Source organism: Cuculus canorus, chromosome 8 (genome assembly GCF_017976375.1).
Source record: "Cuculus canorus isolate bCucCan1 chromosome 8, bCucCan1.pri, whole genome shotgun sequence".
Taxonomy (NCBI): domain Eukaryota; kingdom Metazoa; phylum Chordata; class Aves; order Cuculiformes; family Cuculidae; genus Cuculus; species Cuculus canorus.
In genome coordinates, this window is record NC_071408.1 from 29,712,262 (window position 1) to 29,736,878 (window position 24,617).

Consider the following 24,617-nt stretch of genomic DNA (forward strand, 5'->3'; position numbering starts at 1 on the left):
GTTCCCCCATGCAGCACCATGGTGGGCAAAAGCGTTGTCTTTGTCCCTGAGCTGGGTTGGTCTCATGCTGCCTGTGCCCAGGACAATAAACCTCCATGTTAAAGAACCACTGGCATAAATGTACGGACAAAAAGGAGTGCTAAAACCCCGTGCTGAAAGGAAATCCATCAGAAAGGCTGATTTATAAGGAAACAATTTGCCCTTTTTCTTAAGCCTTGCTTTTACTAAGCTGGAACAGAGATAATCCCAGTTTATGCTGGAGGAAAGGTAGGAAACTAAGCAAACCCACCGGAGACAATGTGTTAATGGGGGAACACATAAAGCCATAGAAAACATTTCATGCTTTCTCACAATCCATTTGTTTCGATATATTCTCTTTTTTTGTGCACAAAACTGCTTTCAAGCAGTAATGTTTTTAAGCTATCTCTAATGATGTTTGAATCTTGTGGGGTTTGAGGTGGATGACCAATGAAGCAGAAGATGATGGTGGCTTTTTGGTTTGCTCACTCTAACCTCTGGAACAAGCTGTTCTGCTCTAGCTCAAGATGCCTGTGGCAGAGCTGGTGTGCTGAGACAGGCTGCTGGTACAGATATTTCTCTCTCCTTTGCTCCCTGCCAGCTCTTATCTGCAGAATATGAGCTAGTGATGCTTCTTGTGTGTGTGGATGGAGACTATCACCTCTCCAGGAGCAGCTGGAGAAGAAGAGTTAGCATCGTTTCAGCTATGGATCTGTCAGAGAGGCCGGGACTGTGCTCTCAGTTTGTCTTCCCATCAAGCTCACCAGACCTAATGAACTGTCAAACTTAATGTGTTTACTTTCCTCCTGCACAGATCATGTTTTGCACTTTGAACACTCATAAAGCTGATATGGACAAGCTCTTAGGTGCACAAATTGGCCTTGAAGATTTCATATTTGCTCACATAAAAGGACAGCGAAAAGAAGTGGAAGTTCTTAAAACCGATGATGTGCTTGGGCTTACCATTACAGACAATGGCACCGGCTGCCCCTTTATAAAGGTAAATTAATTACTATACTTTGTTCTTTAGAAGCTTCTGTTACTGTAACAGGTTAATTATTGGTTTAATGTTCCTTTATAACTATAATATCTTTTAGTATCATACATATGGTAAGTGAAAAATAAAGTTGCTTTTCTTGAGGGACATAATTCAAAATTAGTTCAGCTATTTCTGTACTGCACGTCATTCTAAATTAGTTCATTTGTTCATTGCTTCTGTAATGTGTATTATCTTTACAATGTAACCATTGTACTTTCCTACCTACCCTGAGGTGGTGAGTGTTGGATACCGCCTGCATCTGCCCCCTCCTTTTTTAAAGTGATTTTCTGATGTCATTGATTAGGTGCTTATAGAACTTCTGTCACTCGTGATAATGAGATCATGTTCTTTCAGTCTTTATGACTGCTCACAGGGTAGAAACCTTTGTGCCCTATGAGAATAGGTGCAAGTGTAGTGCTTTTTTGCTTTCCAATATAGTTGCCTTAGATAGGTAGGGTGAATTAAAAGGTGCTAAGAATGTGAATTAACACAATTTACCACAATTCACCTTGATAGCAGTTATGGGCAGTAACCTAATATGTACAACATATTAATCATAATTTCTTTCGTCCTCATTGTCTATATGACCTCCAGATAGTATGTTTTGAGACAAGTAGAGGCTGAGGAAATGATGCTACCCTTCTGGCTAGACTAGGTATTAGGAGCCTTAATCACATTTTCTGCCTTTTTTTAGATGCTTTGCTCTAATCTACTCCAATTATCCATTATTAGCCAGACATTTGCAATTATCTTTGATTACTGCTGTCCCAATCACTGTTCTCGTTGCTTCTTGTTTGGAGAGTTTGTATTCTCTATTCATTCCATAGCTACCATGGATATAAACCAGGCATGTTTTAGAAATACTTCTGTTTGTCTTTGTTGTGGAAAATTATGATTGAGATGATGCTTGAGAAAGTTGATATGCAGCGGAGGTTTCAGTAAGAATTTTGGCAAAACCATAGCCTCCTTTTTATGTTTATAGACACAGCTCTGAATTTCTAGTGGCAGCATCCATGGAGCCTGTGATGTTGTCACACTGCTGCTTATGTAGCATTTTAAAAGAAGCCGTTGAAAGCAGTGCTTCAGAGATTAAAATTCACGTGTGCAGCACTGTACAGAGCATTACTCTCTCTGTGCTTGCTTGGTAATACATATAGAGAGAGACAACAGCCATCACATGCACTACTGCATAACTGGAGGAAACTGGAAAACCCTCACCACGTTAGCAAGACAAGCTCTAATTTCTAGTAAACTGTATAAAACCTGTCTGAACAAATATATCATTGTCCTTGTACTGGTCTAATAATAAACAGTATAATGAGAACAGTGCAGTCTACATGGTAAAGCATCAGTTCAGAGGAGTTTCTAGGAGCTGACTTTGTTGCTGTTGCATACTTAGCCAATGCTTGGTTTTTTTTAAACAATGTAGAAGATACATATGCAAAAGTAAAAGCTGCATCTTTTTTATACTTGGTTGTCTAGGTAAGTGACTAAGCAGAGACTATCTCTATTTTAAAGGGAGCACAGGGACAGGATGAGGGGTAATGCTTTTAAGCTGAAAGAGGGGAGATTTGGTTAGATATTAGGAAGAAATGTTTTCCTGTGAGGATGGTGAGGCCCTGGCACAAGTTGCCCAGAGAAGTTGTGGCTGCCCCATCCCTGGAGGTGTTCAAGGCCAGGTTGGATGGGGCTTTGAGCAGCCTGATCCAGTGGGAGGTGTCCCTGCCCATGGCAGGGGAGGTGGAACTGGGTGATATTTAATGTCCCTTCCAACGCAAACCATTCTATGAGTCTATAATTCTTTTTGTTTGTATATTTACATTCCTTGAGAAATTGTTACTATGTTCTGTTATTAGTTAAAAATATTAAAACTACCTGTTCGTGGGTTGTTGAAAGCTTTTATGAGCTATAGTAATTTTATTGCATTTTGAATAACAGTATGGTTTCTAGCTTTAAGAACTGGCCGTGTTATATGCCAAACTTGACACTGAACCGCTGGTTCTAGTCCTGTGAAGCCTAATTTTGTTTTGCCTTATGAAGAACAAAACTTGGTGTCATTCTACTTCCACAAATTTATTTTCTGGGTACGTGGCCAGATGGGGAGGTGTATTATGGAAGCAATTTAGCCTTTTAAAGAATAGCAGTAGAACTGAAGTATGACTGACGTGTGTTTAAGGAGACGTTATAAAACGGGGTATGCCATTGATTTTAGGCATTGCATAGGGAATACGATCCTAGCTTCTAAATGGACTGTAGAACACTTAAAATCATAGAAGAGTTAGGGTTGGAAGGGACCTTAAATATGATCTAACTCCAACCCCCTGAAATAGAGCCCTATCAATTGCATCTTGGTTACTGTGACAATGTAGCTTGACTGTTTCTGGTCAGTTAACTTGGAGTTATGATGAAAATGAATATTGTCATAAAAAAATAGTTTGATATGACATGAGTAACGTAGCCTGTGAATATTACAGTTGAACTGAATGGTTTTGGTGTTAGGATCCAAGTGAAGAAGATAAGCCAGATTAAAATGAATTCAACATGTAGACTGAACATTAACTGAAGTCTGGGGGACATGCGTTTGCATCCTGGCACCTGGTAACACAAATGCAGTTGGGTCCTGGTTTCTGTTTTATGTGTGATACCCCTCTCTTCATTCACCATCAGGCTTCTTTGGGGTTTTCATCTAGGTTAAAGAAAAAGGTGCTAGAAAGAGTTAAACTCAATCTGAAGCTAAAAATTGTTGCAGTGTGTTACAGGACACTGAACACAATCACACTTCCCACTGCCTCTCTCGCATGGAGGCACATATGTGGGCTCAGACACGCGCACATAAACTTGAAGCAGGTTTCTGAGATGGTTACACAGCTAGGCTAGGTGTTACAGTAGTAGGTGGTAATATGTTTATCTCCCTTGTCTCACTGCTATGTCACTCAAACGTAGCCTGAACAACATCAGTCTTTGTTGAAAAGTACGTTATTCAGGAAAATATTAGAATGAAAATCATATCTCTACAAAATACAAGATATTCTACAATGTCACAGCTTTTCCAGTAAAGAGCCATAGCATAATAAGTTGCATGACTTGGGCACATGATAAACTAATATGACAGCGTATAACAACAATAAACAGAATCACGGAAATTTTATGTCCTTTAATTGACTTGAGAAATCGTAGAGATCTTTTAAAGATTTTTTTTTCTCACTTTTTAATTTCCACTTCTCAAAAACTGTAAATACTCAGCTCTATTATACTTTATGACCTTTAGACCATTTGTATCCCATGAGATGGCCTAAAGGAATTTCTTATTATTTATTGTTATTTCAGAGGAAGTACTTTAATATGCGGTGGTGGACATCTTATGACTATAGGTGGGCCTTATTATGAGTATTCCTTTATAGCATGTTATTTTTTTTAGTATATCACACACAATTTTTGTGTCTCTGATCCATACTTGGGATGGGAAAGATCTATTCCTGTGCTTGTCAAGCTATCGCATCAAAATAACCCCCCCAACTCAATTAAACATTCACATTACTGTCGCATTCAGGTTCAGATTTAAAGCATGAAAATATTTGCTTATTCTGAAGCCTTAATTTCTAAACTATGATTGCATTCTTTTTTTTTTTTCCATTGATTTTTGGGGGTTGGAACTAGATGATCTTTAAGGTCCCTACCAACCCTAACTATTCTATGATTCTATGATTTTATATCCACTGCTTATTAAAATACTTTATTTGAAAAATAATGCTTCTGAAAGTATGTTTTATGTAAATCTTACAGACTAAACACACTACTGGTATAATAAGCTCAGTGGTTTTGATGTTGTTAACTGACATTCTTGAAACTCTACAGTGTCACCTCTTAACCTTTTGAAATAAACGTTTCTAATTCTTCTTTTCTTTTTCTTTTTTTTTTTTTCACAATAGCGAATAAAAGAAGGTAGCCTTATGGACCAAACAAAAACAGTCTGTGTGGGTGATCACATAGAGACTATAAATGGAAAAAATGTGTCAAATTGTCGGCATTATGAAGTTGCCAAAATGCTGAAAGATCTGGAGAAAGGTCAGGTGTTTAAGCTGCAGCTGATAGAGCCTCTGAAAGCATTTGGTGAGTAACCTGACTGTCCACCTTGTTCACCGGGTATCGAAATCCCAACATTGCATTGCGTTATAAGTTTGTTTTCAGATTGCAGCTAGGTGTCCATCCAAGGTAACATAAGAGTTACAAGAAAGTGCATTTGTTTTTTATTTTGAAGTGAGAAATTTATGAATGGATTTTCTTCTATCTTCCTTTCTCCAGCAGTCATCTTGCTCTTGGGTGCCTTAGTCTCTCTCAGTTGCTCAATTCCTTTGCTGCTAAGTGGTGACGCAAAATAAGTACAGGAATTGTTTATAGATACAATTTTAAAGCATGAGTCGCTTCGCTAATAAGCTGATCCTGGAACCTTCTCTTTTCTGCTATTGATACAAAACCCGTGTTCACCATGCCCAGACAAGTGGTTGAGTCACCATCCCTGGAGGTATTTAAAAAGTTGAGTAGATGAGGTGCTTAGGGATATGGTTCAGTAGTGGACAGGTACGGCTGGACTCAAAGGTCTTTTCCAAACAAATGATTCTATGGTCTGTGCATCAGATTTTTCTGTTTCTGTACTCTTTACTGGGGACTGTACTTTCTAACACAGAAGGGTGTTGTGAAAAACGCTGTTTCCTAGAGCACCGCTTCTGCCGCCTGCCTGCCTGCTCCCTCCCTTTTTTGCACCTCTCTAATCATACAGCTGGTATATTCGGAACTGGGAGAAAGCAGTATGGCCAAGCTCTGTCTCTACCTACCACTCACATGCTAAAAGAAAGTAATACTTACATAGGAGAAATGCATCCTTGTCTATATTAATTTTATCAGTGTGGTAAACAAGTATATTTAGCTTAGAGAGTCAGAATAGAGGCTCAGTTTTAATTTTTATTCTCTCAATTTTTTATAGCCCCCCCAAAATGTAGCATTTTTCTGTAATAAAAACTTCAAAATTTTCAAAAACTGCTTAAAAAACTGATAAGTTATGTGTGTCTATGTTTTATAAGTGTGTCCTAACAGCCAGATAAAAATCACCACCTTCACTGCAGCAGCAAAAGTATGAAATGTTTATTTTTCAAATCTCTTTTTACCTGTTAGTTTACAGCTGCTGTCATACACCAGTCTTGACACTTGGTGTCAGAATAGCAGCAGAAATGGAAAATGGGAGAACTGTGAAGATTTCTTTTTGCTTTTGTGAAGAATGAAGGTTATGAGTTAATCTCTAATGCCTTTGGCTATAAGTAATGTATATGTTTTACATTACCCTAAAATAGTATTACATGTCTAGTATTGCATATGTATAATATTGCAATTAGGAATATAGGAATACCTTTTTAATATGGGTCTATAATTTGTATTCAAAGCTATAGGTGTTACATAGTCTGTTTGTAAAGACCAGAGTAAATCAGCACTTGATTAATGACTTCAGTCATTATTTACTTTAGTCAGGTGATTAAGATGCCTTTTAGTCTGCCTGTGATGCAGAAGAGGAAACCTGCTAATTCAGTGGCAACACCTTTTATCTGACATCGAATTAAGAGACGATCAGAGCTTTTTGGACTGATTTTTGGAAGATGCACGTTATTTTTTTACCCTACGGATACTTATTTACAAGCTGCAGTATACAATAGATTAGAATATCCCACCTCTAGCCTTAGGTACAGTTAGTTTTTAGGCACAAATTTATTCAAGATAGTGCTTAAGCTGCAGCATGCTGAGAATTGCTCTGGAGGAGATGACAAATATCATCAGCATGAGGAAACAGCATCCAGATCATGCTGGACAAGTAGGTGCTGCATTCCTGTTAGTTTCAACGCAAGTTTGTGAGGGTACAGAAATAAGAGACAAGACTCTGTGTGAAATTACTGACTTTTATTTTACTTATTTTACATTCTGCTGAAAGGAAGTATGATTTACTGGTTGTATATCCTTCTACTGTGTGCAGACAGACTGCCTCGGCTGCGCTAGGCAAGGCTTGTAGCAGAGAATGAGAGCCTTGTCTGAATTAGATTGGTCCTTACCAGTCGCAAGCTGCTCCTCTATGAATTGGTGAACCATAAATGGAAACAAAGTAAAGGCAGCTTAACACAAACTCTTAATTGAAATTATATGAATATGAAGAATAGTTTCTGTGATGGCCAAAGAGCTTTGGTCTGAAGTGTTGCAAATAAGGCTTATGTAAAATCATGAGTTTTAAGATGCTAATGGTGGCCACACTAGAAAAATACATATATTGTATCAGGAATGACTTTTTGAAATGAGTCTAGCAGAAATAGTGACAATTTTAAAGATATTTTAAACTGTTCTTTTCAGCAATGAAAGGATTAAGGGAAAGTGTTGATCCTAAGTATATATGTAAGAGACAGTGCCAGATCTATTTGTTAAAATAAAAGCTATTAAAATTTACTTTTCAAGACTTGTTCAGCACAATAATCTGGATTTTTGACTACTTATGCAGGAATGATGAGTTAGAATCCACCTAGGCAAAATTAATACAATAGGTTGAAGTCTTGCCTTCAAGGAGAGGTTATTACAATGGACTGCTGTTAAGAAGAGGGATAATCTGGTAGAGGAAACAGCAGAGTTAAAAACAATTTTGTAGCATTATCTCTTCTCTTCTAGAACTTTCCAGATTAATTATGCAACTCCTGTATCAACAAGTAAATTAAAGCCTTGCCACTCTCAAATATAAAATTATGTCCTAGAACAAGAAACCCAAATCTTAAGCGATTCCATACTCTATTTACTAACTGCGGTGCTCTTAACCAAGATTAAACAAAGAAAGCTGAATGCAAGTAAAGAGAACTTTGGGTAAACCCAGATATGCTTGGTAGAGATTTATCAGGTGTAAAATCATGTCCTCAGTGAAAGCAATGAATCACAGAATCATTTGGTTGGAAAAGACCTTTGAGTCCAACCATACTTATCCACTACTAAACCATATCCCTGAGCACTCCACCCACAAGTCTTAAATACTGCCAGAGATGGTGACTCAACCACGTCCCCAGGAAGCCCATTCTAGCACCTGATAACCCTTTCAGTGAAGAAATTTTTTGTGATATCTAATCTGAACCTCTCCTGGAGGAACTTGAGGCCTTTTCCTCTTGTCCTGTCACTTGTTGCATGGGAGAAGAGACCAACACCCACCTCACTACACCCTCCTTTCAGGGTGTAGTAGACAGTGATGAGGTCTCCTCTCAGCCTCTTTTTCTCCATGTTAAACAACCCCAGCTCCCTCAGCGGCTCCTCATAGATTAGTTCTCCAGCCCCTTCCCCAGCTTTGTTGGCCTACTCTGGACACGATCCAGTGCCAAAATATCCTTCTTGTAGTGAGGGACCCAAGCCTGAACACAATATTCAAAGTGCAGCCTCCCCAATGCTGAGTACAGTGGAAAAACTGCAGAGATACTTATGGATGTTTCACCCATGTGACTACTAGTGACCGAATTGTTAGTTCAGCTCGATGTGGCTCACAATGACCTGTTCAGCGGTAACGTTTGCACCGTTGCATCAGTGAAAGAGGGAAATGTTGCAATGCTAAACCTGCTACGTAGTCTGCCTGTAAAGACCACGATAAACCTACATTTGGCTGATGGCTTCAGCCGTTATCTAATATTAAGTAGCAAATACTACTTTCAGTAGAACAGGGAAATGAAATACCAAGTGAATATCTGAAATCGAGTGCAATAGGCCTGCATAGATATATTGGTCAATGGAAGTCCTACCACTATCCAAGCCGATATCAAAGTTTGAAGACAAATTGTCAGCAAAGCTACGCTTGAAATACAGTTAATTTGCAGGTAAAGTTTTGCATACGTCTGTTTCTTGATTAGCATAAAAAGTGAAGATAATGTAATAGCCAAAGCAGATACATCGTATTCTGATGTAGTATATACTTAGTTTTGTTTGGTATTCTCTTTTTGTTGTTGTTGTTTGTTTTCAGAAAAGCTGGAACCAAGGTCCAAGGGTGGAACTCTAACAACAGCTAAAGTCTCCAGAGGGAGAGAAACACTTAGGCTGAGAACCAAAGGCCCTGCTACTGTGGAGGAAATGGTATGGTTATCTTGGGGCCCTTCAATGGCTTAATCAATAGCATCTGATTTATTCTTCCCCAAGGCTGATAAGATAGAATAGGAAGGAAAAATATGCTTGTTACAAAGCTTGCAAGACAAGGAAACGACTGCCTTCTGCAGAAATGCTTATATAAACTTGAGGGCTAACAGGGATAGGATGGGGCTGAGGAATCTGGAAACGGAGCCAATATTTAGGCCAAGGAGTGCTGAAAAGAGGGGAGGAAACAGGGAGGAATGGTCGAAGAGTTGGTTCTCTTTCTGACACTGCAAAGTGTACACTGGGCTGGTGTAATGGGTTGTTGTTAGGAGTGGTTAATAATGGTCATTGGCATGAGTACGTGTAAAACTAGGATTAGGGTTTAGAAGAAGAAATGTTACTTGTTCTGTGTTCCTCTGAAGCTGACGAGGATTTGTTGAAGATCTGTATTGTCAGGAGACGTGAGTCCCCGGTTTAGTATGAATGTGAGAGCTGATGTTAGGAGGAAAGCTTAGGTTTGTGAGAAGAGGGAAAGAGTGGAATAACGTATTTTACTTGTAGATTTTGTTAAGTCTAGGTGGTTAGTATGGAAATAAGAATAATCAATGGAGAATTGCTGGTGACTTTGGAATCTGCGTGGATCTAATAATGCTTCTGTTCTTTTTCTCTCTTTATTTCAACACAGCCAACTGAAGTTGAAGAAAAAGCAATTAAAAAAGTGGATGAGCTGCTTGAAACATACATGGGAATAAGAGATATTGAATTAGGTAAGTTTTTTAGCAAATACATTACTACAAGATTAAAAAATTTCTCATTTTCTGAAGTCTAAAATGTATCGAGTACTTTAGTCTCTGGATGTAAAAGAAGCAAAATTTGTCCAGCGTTCAGTCTCAAAAACCTGACTGTGTTTCTGTAAATGTGTGTCTCTGATAGAAGAAAGAATCTCTCACTGCAAGCCTTATAATGCAACTAATTAATCCTCTGTTCTTCCTGCATGTTATCTATAGACTATTGCATGAATTATTTAGTTTTTTACCATTAACTGTCATCATCTTCTTGTTGCTGGCATATATTTTCTAGTGGAGCTTGTGTGTAGCATGTTTAAGGATTGTTCAGGATAAGCATGTCTGTTTGCTTCTTGCTCTTTTGCCCCTTGGCTGAGAGACGTGAAAGTTGATCGTCAAGGTTTGAATCTGCGATCTTCATCAGTGAAAGGAAAACTATTTAGCAAGGGAACTGACAGAGTAATTGCACAAATTTATTAAATTCTCTAAAGCCTGTGTTCTGAAGAACATGGGAAATTTTCGAGAATATTTGCTAGCTGTCACAGTCATGAATTTATAATGAATTTATAATGAAAGGAGCTATTCAACCTCAGTTCCTTAAACCTGCACCAAACTTGTCCTTGCAGCTGTTGCTTCTCTCTGTTAATCTGACAACAACTAGAGACTTCTGTTCATACGGGAAGAAGCTGCAGTCTAGCTGAGTAAGGAAGTGTTGCTGCAGCCAGTTGTGTCTGGTGCACTGTTCATGCATTGCTGATACTGAAACAAAGAGGAATGTATTTCTTGTTATAGCAATATCTAAAAAAAAATCAGAATTAGGAAGGGATAAGCTAAGTAGAATGCAATCTTGAAAAGAAAGTTCTCATGAGAGAGAAGTGGAGGAGGCAAAGCAGAAGACAAAACAGGTCTGGCATGAAGCTAAGGGCAATGCAGAAGAGTTGGACAGGCAGCAGTTAGCACAAAGGAATGAGAACAATAGGATATTATCTGAATAGTGGAAAGTCTTTTGTTGGCTGCTCCTGCTGGCAAGCATTGGATTGGCACTTTCTGCTAGTTTTCTCACAGGAAAAATTGTAGGTAAAGTATTATTTGTCCCCTAGCCAAAGGCAGAGGGGGGCTTCCTGGCATGCAAGAAAGAGTGAAGATGCCCAAAACTTGCAAATTCTGTTTTGTAGATTCTGTTTTCCAGTGCCCAGAAAAAGTAAAATGTCTCTAAAATTCTGTTCCTAGCAACTCTAATATATGGTGTCCCTGCCATGTAATATGCTCTCGGAAGCTCCGTGTGGTGCTGCCCCTCTGTTTATGTTAGGGAGCATCCTGTGTCCTGTTGCTCTCCCATGGCCTCCACCCCTTGGTCCATCTGTGGCTCAGGATTCAAAGCTCCGAATCTCACACCAGCCTTCCCTCTGGGAGCTGTTTTTGTCCTGCAGCTGTTGCAGTCTCTGTTCAAGTTGGGCTTCTGGAGGCTTCTGTCCTTGCAGGTTACCTCCAAGCTCCCCAGGCTCCTTGCCCTACAGCAATAAGTGGCTTTCGGTCTTCTGGTTTTGGTGTCCATAGTCCATAGCCCATAACCCTGAGATCATAGGGTGGTTTCTTGGAATATTGAGGTGTGCTCTGCTCTGCTCTGAGACAAGGAAGCAAGGTTGTGGGGGAACCCGTGTTTCCTGTGATTTTGGCTCTCAGCACCGTAATGGGATGGCTCTTGTATAGTAGACTGAGGAATTCAGCTTTCAGCACATATGACTGAGCTGATACTAAGCACCTGGCAGAGTTTTCCCATGAAATTCCTTGATTTTTCTTTTTCCCAGAAGATCTAATGTACTTCATCTTTCAGTATGTAGTTTGGAAAGTTTCAAAGAATGCCTTGAAAAAATACTCGGAGAAGGAAGAGGTCTTTGTCCTCAAAGATATGCTTTTCTTCCCAACTGAGTTGTTGCTTTCCCCATCCAAAAAGGCAGTGAAACAAGGAGAAACTATCAGGAATCAAAGACTACAGGGTTCACATAGCTTTAGTTTGCACCTTTGAAGCCATTTCCTAAAGTTCTGATCTTAGAGACAAGGGCCAACGGTGATGACAAAAAGGAAGTTTTATAATTTTTGAACAATTAAACAGCTCTAGGACTCCTTAGGAAAGGAGAACTAATCACCTGTCACAAATCAGTTCAATTAACATATGTCAGTTTTTCATATACTGGATGTGATCAGTCACCCATGAAAATGAAATATGAGGAAAGGATTCATTCAGAGAATGCCAATCACCACTCAGCTAGAAATTTCACTCATTACTCAAGCCAGATTAACGGAAAACGCAAGTCATCACAATGCGACAGTCGACAAGTGATTAAGATCTCAATCATTGCTCACTCCCATGCAGTTCTGTTTGTCAGAAGCTTTGGATGTCAGTTAATATTGCTCTTTCATCTCCATTAAAATGACACTTCCATAGTGTGATTGAATTCTAAAACAGTGCCCCAGTTTTAAGGCAAAAGTTAGAAAGAAAGAAAAAATAATGTGAAATTACAGACAGAATTAAAGATGAGATAAAACCCTTAATTTTTGCATAGTTAAGTGTCTTGACAGTTTCAAGAATGGCTGAGTAAATCTATACACAAATCCCTAAATTGGAGCAAAATGCTTGGAAATCAGTTAATGGAAATGCGTACACTTACTTTTTTTTTTTTTTTGGCAGAGTTTTTTATTTTCAGACATCTAAATGCTGTTGAGATTTACATACCTGCCTTTTAAATGCACTTTTACCTTTTTACCTCTTTATTTTACTGAAAACTGGACTTAATCCACTTGGCTTTGGAAATTTATTCCTCAGACATTTTATGGGCACATTAGAAATTGGGCCAAGGCTTGACTTCAACCTTCTTTAAACATAAATGCATCATCGAGAGATAGTTCAGGACATTTTAAAGCCTGTCTGTGCTTTCTGGTAAAGTAATGAGAACAGTTCATAGAATAATGGAATCATTAAGGTTGGAAAAGACCTCTAAGATCATCCAGTCCAACCATCAGCCCAACACCACTGTGCCTACTAAAGCATGTCACAATGTGCAATGCCTACACGTTTATTTGAATGCCTCCAAGGGTGAAGACTCCGTCATTTCCCTGGGCAGCTTATTCCAATGCTTCACCACTGTTTTAGTAGAGAAAGTTTTCCTAATATCCAATCTAAACCTCCCCTGGTGCAACTTGGAGCTATTTTCTTTAGTTCTATCACTTGTTGCTTGGGAGAAGGGACCAGCACCCACCTCATTACAATCTCCTTTCAGGGAGCTGTAGAGAGCAATAAGGTCTCCCCTCAGCCTCTTCTCCAGCCTAAACAATCTCCATTCCCTCAGCCTTCCTTATAAGACTTGTGCTCCAGACCCTTCCCCGGCTTTGTTGTCCTCCTCTGAACATACTCCAGCAGCTCAGCGTCTTTCTTGTTAATTAATAGAAGGGACTCGGGGAAACAGTGGTAGTGAAATGTATTGGTGATATTTATTTTTTACATCAATGAGGCTTGAATTGTTATGGGACGTATTTGATCCAAAAGATTCTGGCTGGGAGGAAGCCTGGATCTATGGGATCCAACCCCAGAATGCTACCGATGGAAAAATGATAGCAAAAAGGTCCTCCTTTCCAACTTTTTTCTTTCAGCATCATTTGTCTAGCTCTTCACTCACTAATATTTTGTCCTGTTTTATTCTATATTGTTCCATTTTTAAACTTTTGGATGATTATTTCCTTTTTGTTATTCCCTGTATTCTCCACCTCTGTTTTGAAGGGTTACGAATTTACCGTCTCGTCAAAATGTCCTAACAGCTTTAAACTTTTTATCACCCAAGCTTCTTCTCTTGGCTCGCTAATCCAATCCATCAATATTGGATAGATGTTTTTATCTCAAAATAGCTGAACTACAGTGATATTCTCCCTGAACCTGTTGTTTTCTGCACCTCCTTTCATCAGACTTCCTTTCCCAAAGGATTTTAGTGTATACACTCTCGGGTACGTAGTTTACGAATGTTCAGTTACTCTGAGAGAATAATGGGAGCCTTGTGAAAAAGGGCAAGCTAGCGAGTCTGGCTGAATGAGAAAACTTCTTCCACTTCAAGAAAAGTTAATACTGAATAAACAAGAAGAAAATATATTCCTAATGGTTCCTTGAATGCCAGATCTGATAACGCTCAACAGGAAACTAAAGGCCAGTGATGTTAAACACTAGGACCTGCACTGACACCGTTCATTTTTGGTCACGTTGCCAGGAAGCTGAATGTGAATTTTAGTTCTTTTAAAGTGTCAGGCCAGAACAGTATTTGTAACTTTTTGATGAAGGCAAAGCTTCTGATAGCATTACAGGTAAACAAATATTGAAGTTTCTGTTAAAACTTCAGAAAATTTTGCTTTTTTCTAAAAATTGTAGGATAGTAACCTGTACCAAAACCATTCTATGTTTCTATATAGTTAGCAAACCCACTGTGTATGGTAAGTAATAACAACGGCAGGCAGATCATAGCTTTTGTGGCTTGTGCCGCATCTGTCTGTCAAAAGTGAAAAATATGTATTTTGTGAAAGATCTTTGAAGGTATTTTAAAGAGACTAGATTTAAAAAGCCAACTTTGGTTGGCTTTGGACTAGATTTAAAAAGCCAACTAGATTTAAAAAGCCAGAATATGACTTTGTTCAGATTCTGAGAAGCCTGATATTGAGGTTCTGAGTTAAAGTTGAGAAGACGTGTAATTCCTTTCATCAGTTTTGAGTTTACTGAATTTTTCACACTTTATGTAAAAAAATGTCTTGGATATGAGCATTGCCTGAAGTGAGCTTTAAAAAAAAAATACTCTGAAAACAATTGGGGCTCTCTGGAATGTGGAAAAATATTCTATTGGAATAAAATTCCTGTACTTGCTCATTGTGCAGATGTTACAAGAAGCAGTGGGGGAAAAGGAAGGGGGTGGAGGCAGTTTGGCTCGGAGCTGTCACCCTCTGAGAACCAGTAAAGTCTTCAAGTTGGCAAGCAGCTACTAAAGGCCTTGGCAATCCGTAGGTTTTGATTTGCCTTGGGAATTGGGCATTGCAAATGTCGTCGTGTAAACACGCATGTTCTGCCCTGGGGGATGCCATCCCGTGTTAACAGCCTGGGGAAATAAGGCTATATCCACTGGGGGGGGGGTAGCTGTGATCACCCTGTCTGTATGAAAGTAGAGAAGCAGGGTTGAGCTTGGCACTTTGCTATACATCACTGGGGCAACTTGTGTGTGAAGGTCAGGATGGTTTGCATCTGGTGTGAGGGTCTGGTGCCCAGTAATACAGCTCTGCTGGCACTAGAGGTCAGCACCAGGCTATGGAAAACAGAAACCTGCCCCTGACCATCCTGCAGTGTTTCATGACATCAGGTGAATCTGGGAAGGGCTTTAATACAGTATTTAATGTATCCGTGCTGGTTGTGGTTGCTCAATATGCTTTTAGCTGAAGCTGCTGCAGTGATGTTCTGGCTTGACTGAGTTGAAAGTTGTCTTGATTATCTAAGTTTACTGGATTTTGTTTTCACGTTTGCTAAATGGGTAATAAACTATTTTTAAGGTGCTGTTTCATAATTTGAGATATTTGAGCTTTAAAGAAGATTGTGTTTGAAGTAACATTTACTGTTGATCATAGAATGGGTTGGGTTGGAAGGGACCTTAAAGCCCATCCAGTTCCACCCCCCTGCCATGGGCAGGGACACCTCCCACTGGATCAGGCTGCTCAAAGCCTCCTCCAGCCTGGCCTTGAACACCTCCAGGAATGGGGCAGCCACAACCTCCCTGGGAAACCCGGGCCAGTGCCTCACCACTCTCACTCTGTTAATGACAGAGTTTTGCTGTGTAACTCTGAGGTTTCAAATAAGGCAGCTGGACTGTAATATAATGCTGTGTTTTCTTGTTTTATCACTTTTGTCTGTGTCATATGGCTCTTCCACAAATTCGTCTTTGACACATTCTTCTTAAAACTGGCTAAATTCCTTGCTCCTGCTCCCTTGTGCTGGAACACTTGTGTAGATCCTCACTCTGTTGGTGGGAACTTCTTTTAATAGCTTGAGTAACTAATCTGGACACTTTGGTTCTCTTCACACCTTGCACAGCTCTTTCCTCCAGCCCTCTTCCAGTGTCCATGTAGAGTAACTTCATATCCTGGTTCATATCCAGAAATCTGAGAAGTTTAAATTACAGCCCTCACCTCATTACCTCCAGGGCTTCTCCTCTGTAATTATCTTCCTATGCTGCTGTGTTGTGGGATATAGGGTGACATTGTTAGGACAAATGCTTTTCTTCTGCTTGTCAGGAACAAGAATCCCTTGTGTAATGCCTGTTTCCCATCCAAACTCCTCTGAGTCAGTGTCCAAAGAGCTTCACAGGGGACACGGAGAGAATCAGTGCAACAAGGACAGGGTTCATTCTGGTAGTGAAACAGGTCTTGAGAGTCCTTGAGAGCCACTAGTGGTGCCCGGGAAGCTGGGTTACGCTCAAACTGTCTTGATCACAGCAGTTTATTTGTCAAGATTTACATAAATTTTCCTTGGACTGCTTTGTGTAGCTTGGCACGCTGCGATTCGGTTTGAAGCCTCGTGTCTGAACGTAGTTAAAACCAAAACGTCAAATTCCTTCAGAATTGCTGTTGCTGACGTCTGCAATGTGGAATAGGGGTTGAGTTTGCTCACAGCTTGTTACAAGTTTGCATAACAGCAAACACTTTGCCAGAAGTTCGTAACTGTCAATAAACTTGGGTGAGTTTTAGGTCAACAGAATAACATTAAATACATTTAATAAAACTTCAGAGCAGGAGAAGTTTCTTTTCCTTTTTATTAGAGAGATTTTGCTGTGTTGGCACAACACAGTGCCTGCTGTAGAGAGCAGACTGTCCCAGGAAAAATAGTAACCGGTTGAGGGAGGTGATTGTCCTGTTCTGCTCTACACTTGTGTGGCCCCATCTTGGATATCGTTTGCAGTTTGGGGCATCACTGTATAAAAAGGATCTAAAGCTATTGGAGACTGTCCAGAGGAGACCCACAAATTTGGTGAAGGGCTTAGAGGGGAAGCTGTGTGAGGAGTGGCTGAAGTCACTTGGTCTGTTCAGCCTGGATGAGATTGAGGGGAGACCTCATCGCAGTCTACAGCTTCCTCACGAGGAGGAGGAGCACGTGCTGATCTCTCTTCTCTGGCGATGAATGATAGGACCTATGGGAATGGTAGGAAGATGTGCCAGGGGAGGTTTAGGCTGGATACTAGGAAAATGTTCATCACTCAGAGGGTGGTGGAGAACAGCTCCCCAGGGAAGCAGTAGTGGTGCCAAGTCTGACAATATTCCAGAAACATTTGGGATGGTGCCCTCAGGCACGTGGTGGTGAATATTGGGATGGTCCTGTGCAGGGACAGAAGTTGGACTCGGTGATCCTTGCGTGTCCCTTCCAACTCAGGATGTTCTGTGATTTTATGGTATTCTATGGCTCCAGATCTTCCTGCCCTTTCTTGGGCACTGTGATAAATATTTTCCACTCAGACATCCCTCTAAGAAAAGTCTCTTTACTACCTGAAAGTGCTTTTTAGGGATTAAAAAATTAAGGGAAAAAGGTAATTAAAATGAAATAAAATTATGCTCAAAAATTGAGAAAATCTCTTTGAGGTCATATGGTAATTTCTTGTGAAAAATATAAACTTTCCCAGGTGCAGCTTGAGGCCATTCCCTCTCGTCTTATCACCTGTCACTTGGGAGAAGAGACCAACACCCACCTCTCTACAACCTCCTTTCAGGTAGTTGTAGACAGCGTTAAGGTCTCCCCTCAGCCTTCTTTTCCCTAGGCTAAACAACCCCAGTTCCCTCAGCCACTCCTCTTATTTGAATTCTTGTTTCCTAAACTACGGTGTTCGTTTGTTTTCTCTAGGCCCATTCATCATCACTTCTTTCTAGATGCAGGTCATGTTCAACATTTAAACTCGTACAACATATATGGGTTTGCTCGCAACAACCTCACCTTGGTTGCCTGTATCTGTTGTGCAGGCTGTGTGTTGTTTTCCATGTACAAATGCTATGCCTGTTTGCTTTCTGGGAAAACCTCGTCCACTTTAAATTCTGACTTACTGTGATCTTTTCTTCATTGTTTAGAGGAGAAAAACATTCAGGTTTGTCTTTTGATCTTCTCGTTTAGATCAGCAGGCTCATATAAAACTCACTGAACTGGCATGGGTCTTGCTGTCGCAGAAGAGTTGTGCTTAACCTTGGTTTTTGACCCATGCTTCATGTGCCTTCAGTAATGGATACAGAGTACAATTTAATGAGATTAAAATGAAGGTTTGTTGAATTAAAAATTAAATGTCACTTTCATCATAATGACATTATTTTGTTTTCTTGCTTTTTAGCTGCAACAATGGTGGAAGCTGGAAGAGACAAGAAAAACCCAGATGAATTTGCAGTGGCGTTGGATGAAACTCTTGGAGACTTTGCATTTCCAGATGAGTTTGTCTTTGATGTGTGGGGAGCAATAGGTGATGCTAAGCAAGGACGACTGGAATGAAAACTGCAGTTTGTCAATTCCTATTTGAAATTACAAAATGATTTTCAAATATGTACATTGGAATTGTAATACTTCTATTGATATGAATCCAGGGTGCTCTTTATAAGTATTTTTATCTAAAACTTTCTTTTGCAAAGAAAAGTTTGTAATGGTAATATGAAGATAGACCTAACGTTCTTACAACTGCACATTTAAACCAAACATTTAATTTACATATGTAAATCACTGTGAGGAACGTGTCAAGGAGACCTATATTTATGCAGACATTTTATGAAAATTGGGGTTTTCTAATTGTACATACACTTTGATATCAATAGTCTGAAGACTGTTAGACATATGCAACAGAGAGTTTGGTTTATTTTTTCTTCTTTAGGAGATTTTATAAACTTGTTGTAAAGCTACCCAGCTACACCCTTAAGTTCCTTGCTCTTGCCTTGTCCTTATGTACTCATGTACACTAGAGCTGGGAAAAAACCTAAAGCCTTGGGTTTTCTTACAGTTTGGCCAGAACACAAGTCTTTTCTGTAGGCAGAGTTGGGAAGAAGCTACCCTGTTTCTGAAGAACCTGAATTCAGGGAAACAAATAATCCTCTGAAACACCACAACTAAGATCTTTGAATGAGAAGAGTCATAATACACACTATCTGGTTGTTACTGAGATGAGCAATTATAGCAGAAATCCTTAAACCAGGAAGCTGCTGCTTTATTCGAATGCCATATTATTGCAATGGGAACTGCTTAGAAAGAAACAAATGTTAATTTTGATTACTACTCCTATATTTGAATGATATCTGTGTGCTGGCACTGGAGATTATAGTGTACGAATAAGTGCTTAATTGATCTTAGCATGCTCTAAATTATTGGCTGACATCATATGGAGTTCCCTCTTTTCTGTTTGTTTTTTGTTTTTAAACGTGGCAACATAGGGGAGACATTGAAGGTGTTCAAACCTGAAAGATATTGTTAAGTCAGAGACAATCACAGTGTGGATGAAAATGCGTGCCTAAATCCTGAAAAAATACATTAAACAGATTTTAGATGTTAGGCTTTCCAAATTATATTGTACATAAACATCTATGCTGATAATATTTGACTGTTAAATCTCAGATTATTAAAAATGTGCCTTCTAACACATCTGCATTCATCCTCCTGTTCAATCCATGTTTAATGAAGAGCAATGCAATAAGTTTGGATTTTACTCATAACTAGATTCTTTGTCAGTTTTTACTATGCTTGGTTTTAATCAAGACACATTTGCTCATTTGTTTAGAAAAAGCTACTCTCAAGTGATTATTAAAGCCAAATAACACATCATGAGTGTAGCTGAAAATGAAATTGAATAAGAATGTGGGGCCTGACCAGGGACAGTGTCAGACTTTTTAGTATTTTTATATTTGTATAAGCATATAAAATGCTAGATATTATGAAAGTTTTTTTGTAAATCACTAGTTACTTTTCTGCTGAGGAAAATGTCTTTCACTGACTTGCAGAGATCTATTTAAAGTAAAGACTATGCCGATAATTTTACATGTTCTATGTCAATGTTGTATTTTTTGTTGTTGTCTAAAACCATGACATTTCAAAGTATCATTGAGAGAATAGGTCCTCATTCTGTTTACTCTGTTATTTAGAAAAGCTCCTAAACTCCACCTCAGTCTCTTGCATGTGTTATAATTAGTGAATAGTTTTTCTAGTTATGAAAGTCTTAAAATAATATTCAGTGGTCTTTCAGTGGAGATTATCTCTGCTTTTATAAATGTTGTGAGTATTTTGCTCTTGTGTCTCTGATTTAAGGACAAGCTTTCACATAATATAGATTTTAATTTTTTTTGGTGAAATGGGTAGTACAGAGTAGTATGGAGGTAATAAATTTTATTGTGTTTAAGAAGTTCAAAGGTGTCAAAATTTCTCTTATTTGTAGTAGTGCCTCATATCACCCATGTGGGATGGAATCTATATATATCTTCAAACAGGTATGATCATTATCGATTTCTATATGTAGAAATACATATAAAACCAAAAAATTGGGCTATTCTCAAGTTATGAGAAGTACAAATGTATAGTTTGAATTTTAGTAAAATTTGAAAATAAAAGAAAATTTATAAAGCGTTGGTTAAATTTTATACATTCCATTGCTCAGCTGAGGCTATGAAGTTGTATTGTATTTGAGAGAAGAATGTCGTTTTAGGACAGAGCACAAGGTGGGTAGTGTTTCTCTGTGTTTAGTAATTGCAAGTCTGAGCCCACAGTCTTCTGTTGTGGTTGAGCACACTGTCTTGCTTTGCTTTAACTCATGTGCTCCTGCTAATGAAGAGTTAAAGTATCGTAGGACATAGGAAATCCTTTCTGTTGAAAAAGAAAAACAAAATATCAAGAATTCCATATTCGTTTTAAATTGCTTTGTGTAAAACTCAAGTTTAGTGGAAATTTTTATGTACACTAATCTTAGTGACCAACAGTGTAAAATCAATTAAAGTTAAGAATTTTGGATTCCTAAACAAAAAAAAAACCACAAACCAAAAACTATGCAAGATTTGTATTATAAAATAATACACAAAATGTTACCTATAGCAGATAACCTCTCGCGTTTTGGCTGTTCATAGGATTTTAAGGAATCAATGTTGTTCCATCAGTTTATCCTCAGAGGATAATTTGTCTCATTACACCGATAAAATAGTAAGATAAAAATAATTTCTGAAGCTCTAATTCTGCACAGAGCTTGTCATAGTGGCTTATATTTGTGGAGCTTATGTCCAATCTAAGATTTAAATAGTGATTGCAATTTTACTGGCATTTACCACAGTAAAGTATGTTGAAATATCTTATTTCTTCTGAGTTCTCATTTACGCACACACTGTTTCCAGCACATAAAACATAATGGTGCCACTACCCAATTTCCTAGACTATTTACATTTTCCACCTATGCATGAATAAGTTGTCACAGGAAAATCCCACTACCTCGTAAAGTATGATAAATACTTCTCACTCTTTGTAATGATTTATGGAGTAAATTAATGTTGTTTTACTAATGGGATACAGCCTGCAGATCCCTTTAAAGATAGTCAGTAATGAAACCAAAGCCTTCACATGCTTTGTAGGATGAAAATGTCATTAAATGTCACTACGAAATCTCTCAAATTCATATGTAGTATAAGTTCTGATTAAAATACGTGCTGATCAGAGAAGGACTATAAACCTCTTGCTCGTGTCTTGCAGGCGCAGGTGGATGTTGGTGAATAGTCCTTTCAAAATTCGAGGTGGAATGAGACAAGGGAGTAACTCGGCCTCAATGCTGTTCTGAAAGTCACTGATTCCTCCTTTTTAATTTGGTGCACAGTTTGCAGCGTGCTGGCAGATTCATGTAATTGTTTGTGCCTTTATTTCCAGGCTTACTGCTACATTCAAGATGATGGAAAATACACCACTATTTTTCTCTGTAAGCAATAGTCTTTAGTTGCAACAAGGGGATTTAATGAAATCTGGTGTTCACACAGTTCTGGGCTCATAATCTTAAAAATATGATGAGCGATGAGTATTTCATACTTTTAAAGGAACTAATTTTGCAAATTACAGATATATCACTTGCAACACGTTCAGTGTGCCAGATGTTGCTTCAGCTAAATTTGCTTTTATGCAGCCTTATTCATAATACAGTTGTTATTCAAACGGCTATTAATATAAGCAGTGTATTTGGGAAAATCTCATCTGCTATTCAGATTTGCACCTTGATTTGAATAATGCAGATATTCTTTTTTCTGTATGTGATTTTCTTCACCATTTGTCTGCTTCCTTTTCATTTAATTCTTTCGAGATAAATGTAGTATAAAACATAGAAATCTTGTTCTTTCTATTTGAGAATGAAATATTAATCTTGCAGACAAGCTATTTAATATTACTTTTTTAAGAAAAAGCTGCCAGGCAAGATGTAAAGCATGGTATAAAGTTTTCAAAGTGTGGTCTGTGATGACAGAAAAACAAATTGTAGATTTTTTTTGCTGCTTTTTAATGTGAACTTCTGCTACTGTTCAGATTGCGTATTGTTTTTCGTGAAAACAGCTCTTAGAATTTGCATTCCAAGGCCTGAATATTGTAGTAAAGTGATACATTACTTTTGGTTTCCTTTCTGCCAGGAGGCATTTCAGAACAATTAGAAGTCAGGGTGTTGACTATTTGACCTTATGAAATCAAATTCCTATTTGCCATGAACTTCAGAACTCAACTCTACCAATAAGAGCTTAATCTGAAATTCATATTCAGTATTGTTTTCTTTTCCAGTTCTCTGACTCCCTGTGTTTGTTGAGCATTTTGCCTTTAGATGTTGTTCTGCTTTGAAAGATATGTGATTTGGTTTATTAAAATATGAACAATTTTGCGGGTTTGGAAGTCAAAGATGAGAAAAATCCTCAGCATTTCTTGAAGATACTTGTAAATATTACCAGTCTGATAAAAAAAAATATGTAGCCTGCAGTACAGAATTTGTCCTCAGGAAAGAGGTAGTCAATGTGCAAGATTCAGGGAGTGGCAATTATTAAGAAGAAAAAGATTGAGGCAGCATAAATGTTTTATTGAAATACACGCAGTGGCTTTAAACGGAACAGCACAAGGTCTGTGGATCGAACTGAAGCAACTTCCTGATGTGTTTAGGCTGCCCTGTCCCTCAACTCTTGTTGCTTATAACCAGAGAGGTTGTGAACAGGTTTTTCAGTTTTCTTTAAGTACTGGCAGTCTTTACCTAAATCTCTCTTTCTGTCCGAGAGCTCTTTCACAAGAACGTAGCTGTTGGTTTTGTAGCTGAATAATTTCAGTCTGTGGGGTTCTGCCAGTTCCCTGAGAACTAATGCAGATTTTCAGGTTGTCATAAAATTAGTTTTACTGTATAGCGTCTGAAAGAGGAAAAAATCAAGGAGAAATAAATGTCTACTGAAGTGAAAAGGTATCTGGCAGCTCCACATTTTAGAGTCATCACTGCAGTACTTCTGCTGCACTGACCTGTGCCGGGGATGCTGGAGTGACAGAGATGATGATATCTGGTAAAATCTTTTGTCTGAAAATCATGACAAAACAATCAGCACATAATAAGAATGCTTTGTAAACTCTTAGTAACCGCTATCCAAAAGTTCAATGGGTAATCCCAGCTCGTGGCATAAGGTAGAATTTTTCCAGGAGCTCACGTGAAGAATATGACTGATCACGGGAACAAATCCAAACCTTTCTTCCCAAATCTTTGTCTCGCATCCGTTAAGCTTGTTGTCCTGGTTGTATTTGCTAAGTGTAGTCTCTAGAAATCTATACGTAAAGCTATGTGCAAAGCACAGGAGCTCACAGCAGGCAGAGCTGTGGATCAGAAAAGGACATTGAGCTTCTCCACACAGGATGAAGTTCAATATATAAGGAGGAATTTCTTCACTATGAGAGTGGTGAGGCCCTGGCCCAGGTTGCCCAGGGAAGCCGTGGCTACTCCATCCCTGGAGGTGTTCCAGGCCAGGTTGGATGGGGCTTTGAGTGACCTGATCCAGTGGGATGTCCCTGCCCATGGCAGGGGGTTTGGAACTAGGTGTCTTTTAAGTTCCCTTCCAAACCAAACCAAACCATTCTAGGATTCTATGCCATTTCAGTTATGAAGGCAATCATTTGTTGGTACGTGCGAGGAACCGATCCTATCTTACTTCTCCCCAGTTTCCTAACATGCTCACCGGACTGGGTCGGGTGTAAGTCAATGAGCAAAGATGGGAGAGCAGTAGCTGGATAACCTTTCTAACCTTTCCAGCTGCTAAGGGGGTTTTAGTCTATGGGTCAGACTAGTGCTCGTTCAAAGTAAATCCCTGACACAGGATTAGTATGGATACTGGGCACTCAGCTCAAACAAATCTGGTGAACAGACCTACTGATGTGGTTTCTTGACTGCTGCCAAGGTGCACCCACTGTCCTGCCCCGTTAATGGTTACTAGGAATGTGGGTTCATGCATGTCTCATATAAAAAATGCCTGATTAGTTTTGTAAGCCTGGGTATTTTATCTTGGAAATTAACTGTATTTTTCTCTTTGAAGGGAGACAGGTTTGTTTGGACCCAAAGGTTACAAACAATGGTCCCCAAAGCTTTTCTGTTGTGTTTCTCTAG

The 24,617-nt window shown here is 38.9% G+C and overlaps 1 protein-coding gene across 2 annotated transcripts in view; it reads left to right on the forward strand.

Annotated features, from left to right (window-relative positions):
- Positions 1-20,691, forward strand: part of GIPC2 (GIPC PDZ domain containing family member 2) — a 28,821-nt gene extending 8,130 nt beyond the window's left edge. For both annotated transcript variants that reach the window (XM_054073663.1, XM_054073662.1), the window contains exons 2-6: positions 833-1,018; positions 4,987-5,167; positions 9,072-9,181; positions 9,864-9,945; positions 18,345-20,691. In XM_054073663.1, the coding sequence (XP_053929638.1) occupies positions 836-1,018; positions 4,987-5,167; positions 9,072-9,181; positions 9,864-9,945; positions 18,345-18,499 (711 nt within the window). In that variant the 5' untranslated portion in view covers positions 833-835 and the 3' untranslated portion in view covers positions 18,500-20,691. The remainder of the gene's footprint in view (positions 1-832; positions 1,019-4,986; positions 5,168-9,071; positions 9,182-9,863; positions 9,946-18,344) is intronic.
- Positions 20,692-24,617: the final 3,926 nt, after the last annotated feature.